Raw genomic sequence first — 12,362 nt, forward strand, 5'->3', positions numbered from 1 at the left:
AGGTAGTCGAGGCGTGGACGCTGATGCTGATAGCGCGGGGGGGGGAGGGGAATTTCCATCGCCCCCCAGCCCACACCTTTCACGCAGCAGCACCCCCACACCGCAGAGAAAGAGAATGGACGTGAGGAATTAGTGATTCAAGTCGTACAACAACAAACCCAGTATACAGATCCTCCGTCTCTCTCTCTCTGAGTTGAACCGCCCACTCGCTCACTTCACTCATCCAGTCCCATCGCCATCCCCCGCCTCCCTCCCCCACTGCTCCTCCACATTCCTCGTCGCAGTTTCCGAGCCGTCGCTCCGTCTGCCGTGCTCCTGCCACAGACGCTGGGCCCGTGGCGTCAAACAAAACACTCTGCTGCTGCTGCTCTGGTCGGGGCGAGGTGGATTGCAGGTGATGGTGGACAACTGCGGCAGGAGGACGAGGTGGACGAGCTGGAGGAGTAACAACAACTTCTGCTGCTGCTGCTGCTTTTGCTGTTGAGTGGTGGACGCGCGCGAGTGGCTCCACTCTGCGCCTGCCTCTCCAGCCACAGCGAGTCGCCTGTGTGAGTGTGCGTGGTTGAACATTGCTGTGCATGTACGAGCGTGTACGTCTGCCTGGTCGTGCGTGTTTGTGTACATGGTTGTGTGTGTGTGTGGTTGTCGCTGTGAGTGTGAATGACCGTGTGCGTGTGTACATGGTTGTGTGTGTGTGTGGTTGTCGCTGTGAGTGTGGATGACCGTGTGCGTGTGTACATGGTTGGGTGTTTGTGTCTTCTTTGTGTGTGCTGGGCTCACTGTGATAACCAAGTCTTCTTGTATGATGTCCGCTTGTGCTGGGGTTAGTTCGCTTGTGCTGGGGTTAGTTCGCTTGTGCTGGGGTTAGTTCGATTGTTGCTGGATTCGTAAGCGTGCCAGTGCCGGGATGTTGCATTGTGTCGGCATCGAATGATCTGTCTTAGCACACCGCCTTGTGCGTGTTTTTTTTTAATAGCTGTGATTGTACCGAGGTGTGATTGTGTTTGGGGTGTGTATGGTGCTTGTGTTGAGTTAATATGGAATGTTGTGTTTGGCTTTAGTTGAGTATTGTGTCGGTATTGTATCGAGTTTTGTGCATGGTTTGTGTTGGGGGGGGGGTATTTTGTGCTGTTTTCATACCGTAATTGTGTTGACGAGAGTTTGCCATTGTTTGTAGAAGTAGTTGTGTTTGTACAGGGGTCTTGTGTTGGCTTATCTTGGTGGAGTTGCTGTGCTGGGTTTTTGTCGATTACAGGATTCTGTTAGGTTTGCATTGCGTTTATTATTCTGTAGGGTTTGTACTATACAGTGTTGTGATGGGTTCATGTTGAGTTTAGTATTGTGTAGGGTTTGTATAGAGAGTTGTGATGGGTACATGTTGAGTTTATTATTCTGTAGGGTTTGTATAGAGTGTTGTGATGGGTGCATGTTGAGTTTGTGTTAACTTTATGGACGAGCTGTGTTGCCTTTGTGTAGCATTTGTGCCACGTATGTACGCCTCACGTAGCATTGGGTTCGTGCCATGCGTTTGTCCAGATCCGGCTTTGCGTTTGTTTAATGCCGGGTCCTGGGCTTTGCTACTGCTCTGCACAATAGCTGTGATTTGGTTGGGCTGTATCACATTTTCTTGACCTTATTCGTTTCGTAGGAAAAATTTCGCTGTGTTTGTGTATGACCGAGGTTGCGATTGAGTCCACATTGCGACGGCTTTGATCGATGTGTGCTGGCGTTGTATAATATTACACCAATCTTGGTGGGATTGTGTCTTGTTGTGTATTTCCAGCTTTGTGTGGAGTCATAAATTCGTCCACTTTGTACCACAGTTTGTATGTAAATCTTTCACTAGCCCGGAGGCTTTTGCCATCCCATGTCACCCTGAGTGTTGTGGTAATTCATGTTGTTATAACGATATTATTTACCACAATATTGTCTTAAGTGGTAAAAAAAAAGATTCCACACGTGCTTACTACGTACAGTGTCCTTTATTGTCCAGCCCTCGGTCGTTAAAGAGAGAGAGAGATAAGGAGCGTGCAAAGTTATTAAAAGTTAGGCATCTTACATTCAGCATAATAATGTAGGCCAGGGCTGGGAAACATTTTCCCTACCGGAGGGCAATTTTTCTGGCCACACATTAACAGACGACCTGAAGTGTTTTTGAATGAACGCAAAATAATAATAACGAGCGCTCACCTTTCACCTCTGATACGATGCATGTCGTCTACTTTCCACTCACTAGCACACGCTGGCGATGTGGGGCTCACGCTCCCAAAGTAGACGCGGGGATTAGACACTAGGTGGTGGATGGACACGGTTATCGCTTGTGGGACCACTTTTTAGTCTCACGCCTCGTGTGCCCACGGGCCCATACGCGAAAACGAAGCTTTTCGGCCGTGTCAACAGCCCATTGAAGCAGTGGGGTGGGTTCCTCCACCGCTAGATTTAGGCAAGCGTCGTCCCATGCCGCATACAAACAAATGGAGTGGATTTGCAATATGAGAATAATGTCGTGCTCAGAAGGAGGTGCTGCCCGGTCACCCTCACAGCATTGCCTGCTGCAGGCAGGTTAAACCTGCATGGACCTGTCTGCTCATTGCTACTGTGACTTTTAAATTCACGTGAACCAGCTGACCAGTCCAGCAAGAGCAACTTACACACGTTACGCTTTGCGTGCAAACGTGTTCTTGTACAGCAGCGCCGGCGCAAATATCAGAGAGGAACTCCAAAATTACATGTTTCATATGGGGCAAATAATAATGATAATTCAAATGTATCATGCGCATTCCATCCGAGAATCCCGATATGCAATGCGTGAAAAGCAGGAAACAAAAAGAGAACCAGGGGCAACCGACGAAACTAAAGAGGGAAGGCCACATTAAAGAGATGGGGTTTCAAAGCGGACTTGAATCTATCTACCGACTCTGATTGCCAGATTTCAAGTGGCAAGGCGTTCCATGACTTGGGTGCCACGCTAACAAATGTCCATAAGAATAACAGCAAGCAACGAATATCCTTTATTTAGGAAAGGGTCACTTGGACATATGGCCAATTCCTTTCACGTGAACGTTCTGCGGAAACGTTAAGATGTTATCCGAGTTTTTATGGGTGAACGGTAAGATGATTTTTATTGCGAAATTTCTGCACAGCTGGAATTCAAAGTTACCAAATGTCCCGGTTCTCTTTTTCAAAATCGAGCGATGTGTCACGGGCTGAGATATTTTGACTTAGGTTCTGTGAAATTGATTTTCCAGATCTGGCAGCACCGGCGTGTAAGCGCCTCCCGGTCATCGCTGCTCACCGATACCGCTCACCCACAAAGCAACAGGGCGGCCAACAATTGGTGTACATCCGAATCTGTTGGGGAGGCAATGTGTGTCGCATCCTGCCCCGTCCGTCCAGCCATCGCCCATGGCCGGTCTAATGGCAAGGTCATCGTGACACTGTGTTGGCAGTCCTTGTCACGATCTCCCTCCTCCTTGTGGGGTGTCATGCATTATTTTGTCTGGCCCTCAGTTTTAACAGAGCTGAGAGAGATAGGGGCGCTTAAAGTTACTAAAGTCGTCATTTAGGACCAGGGGTGGGGGATATTTCCCTCACCGAGCCACACAAATACCTACCTTTGCTGGGCCAGACATTAACTAAACATACTCTTGCTACCCAATGATAATGCCAAAAGTAACCAGGGCTCACCTTTACCACACTCATGGACTTCTCTGTCTGCTTTCCTCTCTCCCCTCAACTTCGCCACTTAGCCGATTGTGGTTCAAGCCCCGTTGAGTCTGTCCCCAACTCGAACGTGAAGACAACTGAAAGATAAACCATGACATTGTAAGATGTAACGTGGCATTCGTTCTTAAACTACAAGCCGCATTAATAATTACGTGTGCAATATAAGTGTGGTTATGTCAAAGTAGCCTACGACCAAATCACCCACAATGCACCCGGTCTTTTCAGATTTTGTAAAGCTTAGCGGGGTCGAGCCTAGGAAGTGCATTGGATGGGTGCGCATCACCGCCACCACGTGCAGTAGCAAGGTGCCGTGGGCGTTGTGGGCAGCAGCTGGCAGTGCAGAAAACCCCACTGGTGTACTGTACTCCCAACACCGTCACCACAACCCCCACTGACCAGCGTGGTAAAGTATGGTCAAATATCGCTCTCGACCCGACCCGCAAGACGTGCGGAGGCCCTCATCCAGCAGTGGAATGATTGAAACGGACTGTGCATGTACATGCATGTACAATGCGAGAGTGACTGTGCATGTACATGCGTGTACAATGCGAGAGTGACTGTGCATGTACATGCGTGTACAATGCGAGAGTGACTATGCATGTACATGCGTGTACAATGCGAGAGTGACTGTGCATGTACATGCGTGTACAATGCGAGAGTGACTATGCATGTACATGCGTGTACAATGCGAGAGTGACTGTGCATGTACATGCGTGTACAATGCGAGAGTGACTATGCATGTACATGCGTGTACAATGCGAGAGTGACTGTGCATGTACATGCGTGTACGTACATGTATAGGCAGTGTTCCAAGATGCAATCGCCTCTATTCGCGACCCTGAGCTAGTGGTGGGAATTCCACATTCCCATGGGGGTCACTACAAAGGACAATAAGTCACGGGCACCAGTGCAAATAATAGATTGTGCCATTGTATATGACGATGACGACGCTCACTGAAGGAAGGCTATCGAGATGTAATTGTATAACCGCGGCTCTCTGAATGCATTGTCGACGGTGACCCGGTACGATAATGCAGCGAGGGGTAGTGGGTGGCGTGCGGCGCTCCGAACGGGGCAACCTGGGTTCGATCCCCAGACGCATCTGACATCCGTGGCGAGTGGCATGCGGACCAGTCGTGAGCCCCTCGCTGCCGCTGACCCACAATGACCCACACTGACCAGCATGATGAATTACTCAAATTATCAGATGGCCCTTCGAGCGACACGGCATGGGGGCGGGGGGGGGATGCATTCGTCCATCATTGGATCGACACGAGAGCTGTAAATGATTATATAGTCAGCAAAATTATACCATGTACAATGTAATTGTTGTTGTGTAAATCTGTGTAAGATGAGATATGATTTGGTGATGCTGCTGCTGCGTTGGCAGTGGTGCTCGAGCACAGATCACAAAATAATAACTCCACAAGTTCGTCATAAAAACACCGTGGACCTTAAACGGACCGAACATGTAACAGGCGATGTTTCGGGCAACAGTCCTCCTCCATAGCACGATATAGTCACTTCAAAAGTCACGTTGTGACTTGACTACACGGCAAAAAACAATCTTCACTTCGCCTTCTCTTTTTAAATCGGTCCATTTAAAAAGCATTTGGTTCGGGACGAGAGCGGAACGTTTCTCTTACCTTTAAATCATCTTTGCGCTGCAGGTGTGTGTGTGTGTGTGGGCGTGAGAAAACGCAACGCGAGAACGAGATGGAGGGCAGGTGCCACCACAACGAGACGATCACCTTCTTCTACAACAACAGCGGAAAGCCGCTGTACGACGAGTGGACCGTCAGCAGCACCGTGGTCATGGTGCTCGGCTTCGCCTTGTGCCTTTTCATCATGCTGGCCAACGGCCTCGTCATGTCCGCCGTGTACATCAACAAGAAGTTCCACCACCCCATCTACTATCTCATGGCCAACCTGGCCGCGGCGGATTTCTTTGCGGGAGCGGCGTACGTCTACCTGATGTTCAACACGGGGCCCAACACTCGCAAGCTGTCGCTGCAGACCTGGATGCTGCGCCAGGGACTCATCGACACCAGCCTGACGGCCTCCGTCGCCAACCTCCTGGCCATCGCCATCGAGCGCCACATCACGGTGTTCCGGATGCAGCTGCACACGCGGATGAGCGAGCGGCGCGTCGTAGTCGTCATCGCGATCATCTGGCTCGCGTCCATCATCACCGGCGCCATTCCCAGCATGGGCTGGAACTGCATCTGCAACATCGGCACGTGCTCCACCATGGCGCCCCTGTACAGTGCCAGCTACGTCATCTTCTGGGCCGGCTCCAATCTCTCCACGTTCCTGATCATGGTGGGGCTCTACGGCCACATCTTCGTGCACGTGTGGAGGAACACGATACCCGTGTCGCGGAACTCCTCCAGGTCCACCCAGAGGCGAGAGGCCACCATGAGCTTGCTCATAACGGTCACCATCATGCTGGGTGAGTGCTGTGGGTCTGTCTGGACGGCGGGTGCTCGCATTCGACAACACGATTCACATTCGTCTTCGAACGTGTATGTGTGTGTACGGCCCCTTGTGTCGATCCGCTGCATGTGTAGGGAGTTATTTGGCAGTGTGGGTTGGTGTAGGTGGGGAACGTAGACGTGGGAGCATAGAAAGTGTAGTACAACAATGGAGATCATTGCACTGGCCGCCATGTAGCTTCCGCGGCAGGCTACATCAATCTGACGTGCACGACAGTCGCCTAACCAAGTACTGTCTCTCGGCTCAACACTCTGCTCAGCTTCTGATGAGATTGGGTATTCTCTGGGTGATTTTGATTGTGGGCAACATTAATGGATGATGTCGCATGCTCAAAAGCTCCGAGGGAAACGGTGGCTGAGTGGTTAGCGTAATGGCGCTATGAACCCGGCGACTGCTGTTCGATTTCGAACCACGGCTAACGTTGGTGGCGAGTCATTATCAGCACCGGTGCTGCACCTCCCCAGACGTTTCACCAAACTGCACTGACTTGCTTGGTGAAGTACGCTTGGACAGCTACTCTGGCCTACACAGCATGGGGCCGGCGTTCATCCCACAAGAGGATTAACAAAGGCCCGTGAATTATCATTCGTACGACGACTATTCTAGCACAGCGGTTGAAACAACGGGTCAAGTTTGTTTTTTTATCTCCCAACCCACCACCGCCTCTGTCCACCCGGCAGTACGTAGGGGTCTAGCCACGGTTTGTCGATCGGCAGGTCTGGGTGTGGCGAGGTGAAGTGTGGGTACTCGTCTGGTCAACAGGTGAAATAAATTGCCTTTCAAAGGCCTAAATTTCGATTTAAAGCTTTCGTGACTGCAGGGATTCATCTTCTTGGTTCTTTCGGTAAAGTCACGTAGAAGGAAAATAATAAAATAATAAAAATAAAACATAATAAAATAATATTATATTATGATTATATTACTTAATTATGTTTTATTTTTATTATTTTCCTTCTACGTGACTTTACCGAAAGAACCAAGAAGATCTCAAAGGCCTCTCCACCGTTCCCCTCTAGTGGAGGCCCTCCTTGCAGCAGTCGCGGAGCAAGCCATTGCAAGGTTGCGCCTTTACCTACAACGGGTTTCAGGGAACAACGCTAGTCTTGTGTTCCGCGCATTGCTGCCAAAATTGCTGATTCGTGTCTCGTGCCGTCTCTCTCAGGAGCCTTCATCGTGTGCTGGACGCCGGGCCTGGTGATTCTGCTGCTGGATTCGTTCTGCTCGGACTGCAATGTCCTGGCCTTCGAGAAGTACTTCTTGCTCATAGCGGAGCTCAACTCCGCCATGAACCCCATCATATACTCGTTTCGGGACAAAGAGATGGTCGCCACTTTCAAGCGCATCCTGTGCTGCCGGAAGGCAAACGCCGTCGTCACCAACGGCTCCGACAACTTCGACAAATCAACGTCCACGCCGAATCACAACCTGGTCACGCCGATCAGTCACGTGACCACCACGAGTGCGATGAAGATAAATCAGTTTGTCGTCTAATATCTAATTGGGCTCACGAAGCAAGTTTTTACTTGGAAGCCTGTTGTTGTTTCAAATATATATTTTTTACACAAGTCATGTTTAACTTCGTATGTGTTTCTTGAATACTACAGTGCTTTACTGGAGGATGCATTGTATCTCGTTGGTTCTCTTCCTGTTAAAATGACGGCTGCCCCCCCCCGCACACACGAACTAGAGTATAGACTTGGCCACCCTCGTAAGCGTCCGTGTTAAAGTGGCTGTGTGTGTCCTTCAGGAACATTGTAAAATAAATATTTCGTATTTTGAAAGCTTCGCTCAATATTCCTATATTTATTTCACTTTATTTTGGGGGCCATTAAACGCTTGTTCAGAATTTTGTATCGAGCACATTTTGCGTTTCGTTTTCTTTCGAGCAAGGGCATAGTCTGTGCGAGCTTGTACACCATCCACACATTGTTTTCTCCGCGTGAAAATGCTGCCTTAGTTTTGAGAGAAAAGTCGGTGCCGCCGCTGTAAATGGGCCCGTTGTTTCGTGATTATTATTTTTGTAATTATTGTGACAGTTGCTTTTGGAAAGCTGGTGGTTTACTATTATTTTTTTTTATATAAACAAGATGCTGGACCAACGGGCAGGGTTGATTGGAAACGACTGCTCGTTTTTGCGTGTTTTTTTTTGTCTCACTTCACATTGGCAGTATTCACAAAGGCTCGGTGTATTTTGCTAAGCGCGAGCATTGTGTAACCTTCGCACGGCAATATTGAACTCTTTCGCACTGTACAAATGTTGGAGATGCGGGTTTCGTCGAAAAGAGAGTTACAGCACCGCTGTTTCCCCGTTGATTAATTAAAACTCACTTTGATTCTTTCATGACGGCCACATTTACACAGTGCAGTGATTGTACTGAAATGTGGGTGCAGTCGCGCCAGTCATATCTATGTATCCAAAGAGCACAGATTCTACTGGCTGCGGAGGAAGGAAGGCCACAACCACAGTACAATGTTATCGAGAGCAAGTCGTAGTAGTAGGCCGCACTGTGAATTGTTTGTGCTGTTGAGAGCTGGGCTGCTGTACGCTGTGGTATCGCAACAATGTAATAAGTGCACTGATTACGAGACACCGTGATCAAAACTTTGTGGTTGGGCAATAGCAAAGGAGGGAACGGCACTCCCACCGTTACCTTGCGGGAAGTTTTCGCTGTGTTGAAGTCTCAGCAAATATATATTTTGTAGTATTATTATCATTTTGGTTGCTAGTTAATTAAGTTAAAGTGTTTCTGTGCGGTATGAGCGCCAACTGTGTTTAAACTCCCACTCTAAACGACTGAGCTGCAAAAAAGTCTTCAAGAATTCGTTTTTTGCAGAGCGACGTTTCTCTTTGCGATAAGATATCATGAAACCTGGGTACAATGTATGTGTGTGTGAACCCTTGTGTAGATAATGCATACTCAAATACAAACCTAGTTGCATTTGGTACGCTTTGTACCAAGCAGTGTTTATATATCCATACGAGATTTTTTGGGTTAGATCACTTAAATATAAATGTGTCGTTAAACCCGCCACCACCCGACACAACCAATTAGTAAGGTTTGTCACGTATAAAAAACGTGCAAATTCGTTACTAGTACAGCACACCGGTGTGTTTGAGGGTAAATCCACAACATTTACAATTTGAGTACGACGTTTCACCAGTAATTACAGGCAGCATCATCAGGCGACAGACAGATTTGGCTCCCCAACACACCGATGTGCTGTACTCGAAACGAATTGCCACGTTTTGTTCACGTGACAAACCTTACTAATTGGCTGTGTCGGGTGGTGGCGGGTATGAAAACACATTTATAGATTTACGTGAGCTAACCCCAAAGAAACCTCTTCTAATATGGATAAAATTGGTCGCGAAAGCCTCCAACTACTACTACCACGTGTTCAAGTGTTTATACATTTCGTATATTTTGATGGTAAAGTTTTTTTTGACGTCTGTTGCAGTCGTGCAAAACCGAACATTAAAACATTAACAACGGATGTGAATACCGAGTTTGTGGATTCTGAGTCTCCCGTGAATTGCACCCCTGGTCATGCACCTTTGTCAGTGTACAGATGTGCAGATAATTACCAAAATATTGACCGATGAAGTGTTATTAACATTTATCTTGGTGAATCATAACTAAGAGGGGATGAAAGTAATACAATATGACGATCGACCATGACGAAACCCACCGATCAAATGTGTTGACTTCGATGAGATTAAGCCTGATTAAAGATAATAAGATCATTGAGTAACAGAGAGTGCAGTGCAGAGAAATACCAAACATGATAATTGGTAAAATAGTGTAGCTATTTAAAATAGATTTACTCTGCTTGGCTGCCCTGATCATATTTGGGAGGTGGGGGGTGGAGTTATAACGCCCACTTCACCGACATTTAAGTAACCGAGTGCCACAAAGTTTTAGTGCTTGAATCGACGACACTCAGAGAATCACTACAGAGAGAATCCACAGAGTGTAAGACTTGTGGACTAATAGAGTAAGTCTTACAGAGTAATAGAGTAGGTCTCACAGAGTAATAGAGTGAATCTTGCAGAGTAAGTAATAGAGTAATACTCACTCTTACAGACTTGTGGACTAATCGAGTCAGTGATAATTGCTTTTTTTTACCCTTTTATCTGGCAACAAAACTGACACCTTTTTATTACAAGGAGTCGTGTTTGCATAGACCACAATACCTGCCGTCATAACGCAAAAAAAAACACAACTCTGATAATGTATGCACTGTCCTTGAAGTTGATTGGTCCACACCCGAGACAGCTTTCCTAAGTCTCACATGGTGTTGGACCAGATAAGACTTGTGGACTAATAGAGTAAGAAAGCCTTACTCTGTAAGAGTCCCCTCATGAGTATTACAGAGTAAGACTCATGAGTGGACTAATACTCCACTCATAATCTCGCACCACCGCACTGACAGTGGTGCAAAAGCACAACACGGAGTCCAACGTGTCCGTCAATACCACCGTGGCTTTTAAAAGTTAAACAATATAACAGGCTACGTTTCTGGAAATGGCATTCTTGATATATGTGCTATGACATTATTTTAAAATGTTTTACAATTGTTTTGTATTTACCAGGTAAGGCCCACTGAGCTGTATAGCTCTTTTTTCAGAAGTGACCTGGCCACAAATGATAGCGTAACGAAGTGGCTCATCACGTGGAATAGTATTGCAGCCAAATATTCTAAACGCGTGATGTTGATTCTAAATGTGGGCGGAAAAACCAGAGGAGAAAAATCCACACGACCACAGGGAGAACATGCAAACTCCAAATACACAGCGGGCATTAGGGTCGTGACAGGGATCAAACCCACGACCTCCTGTGTAACCAGGCGAAGTAGTTAACATCTCGCCACCGCGGTCCATTGCCTGATATGTCACCTGTTGTATAACATTCCACCGGTTGTTATTGACCGGACGAAGACTTATGACCAAAATAAAAATGAAGGTGAAAAAAAAAACACCGCACCGACAACGCCCTTCGTTGTGAACACTGCACCGGTGTGTGCGCCGGTTGTTCCGCTGCAGGCGAAGGACCCAACAGGCGTTCGCGTGTTTGCATTCCTGTGCAGTCTCCCTTGAAGCTCGAGAGCTTGCTCAGGGGAGCCATGCCAGAGGAGAAAGGGAGCAGCGACGAAGGTCGCTTTGATCGTCATGGAATCCGTGCATCCTGCCCTGAGACTCGAGCTCGGACGATGTGCTGTGTTCCTGTTGCCGTGAGCGTCACCCCTCGGGGACCTGTTGTTGCTGTTGTTGTTGCTGTTGTTTGAGGGCACAGAAGCATCGTTGACGAGCGTTCAAAGAGGCCGATCAACAATGCCAGTCCACGCACTCACCTGGAGGTCCTCTCGTGCCAACATCCCACCGACAGATCTCCTTCCACGTGGGGAACACAGAGGCGACGTGACCCAGCCCAATGATGCCTCACCTGCCGGCAGAGGCCTGCGATGGGACTCTGTCCAGATCGTTCTCGCATCTCTTCGGCTCACTGCCACATGCCACCGACATTCTTTTCGGTTGGAATCTCCTCGAATGATCAGTACACAGAAGTACAAAATAGTGTTCGGAGGTTTGGGGAGATTCTGCTGCTGCATTATTTATTGTGTGCACAAGGGGATGGTTTTGACTCCAGAGCACACAGCTTTGCGGAGGCCTGTCCAGCATCACAAAGTGCTTAACGATTGTTAACGGAGGACCTGTGACCCTGAAAACAAGAAGCATGACCCAAAGGCCTGTTCTCCTGACGCAGTCTGTTCTATAACGCGGTGGTTCCGTTCCTGAAGAACACTACGTTATGGAAAAATCGCGTTCTTATAAATAAAATGTAATACAGGTGTAGTACCGTTGAGGACGCGTGGACACCCGAGTAGAGGCACACGTATTTATTTCACAACAGTCACTGGGGACATACAGTACTGGAGGGGGAATCGGCCCCCTCACCCGGATAGCTGGGAACACACGGCTAGCTACCCCTAGCCTGCCTCCTAATCCTCCAAATACTGGGCTAGGGGAGGCTGTCTGGCCCGACACTGGTCAGTCGGGCTACGGTACCCGGAGTCCCAGAGTCCTGGCTCTGGTTCACGGGACCACGCCGCTGGCTCGGTCCTGCGCGGCCCTGACAAGG

The 12,362-nt window shown here is 48.3% G+C and overlaps 1 protein-coding gene across 2 annotated transcripts; it reads left to right on the forward strand.

Moving 5' to 3' along the window:
- Nucleotides 1-9,700, forward strand: LOC144947699 (lysophosphatidic acid receptor 1-A-like). 2 transcript variants are annotated; one of them, XM_078877000.1, is made up of 3 exons: nt 1-548; nt 5,397-6,178; nt 7,385-9,700. In XM_078877000.1, the coding sequence occupies exons 2-3, from the start codon at nt 5,443-5,445 to the stop codon at nt 7,711-7,713; spliced, it is 1,065 nt and encodes a 354-aa protein (XP_078733126.1). In that variant the 5' UTR covers nt 1-548; nt 5,397-5,442; the 3' UTR covers nt 7,714-9,700. The 2 variants fall into 2 exon arrangements, with proteins under 2 accessions (XP_078733126.1, XP_078733127.1); XM_078877001.1 differs by having other exon boundaries at nt 1-394.
- The last annotated feature ends 2,662 nt before the right edge of the window (nt 9,701-12,362 follow it).

The sequence above is a fragment of the Lampetra fluviatilis genome, chromosome 46, assembly GCF_964198595.1.
Source record: "Lampetra fluviatilis chromosome 46, kcLamFluv1.1, whole genome shotgun sequence".
Taxonomy (NCBI): Eukaryota; Metazoa; Chordata; class Hyperoartia; order Petromyzontiformes; family Petromyzontidae; genus Lampetra; species Lampetra fluviatilis.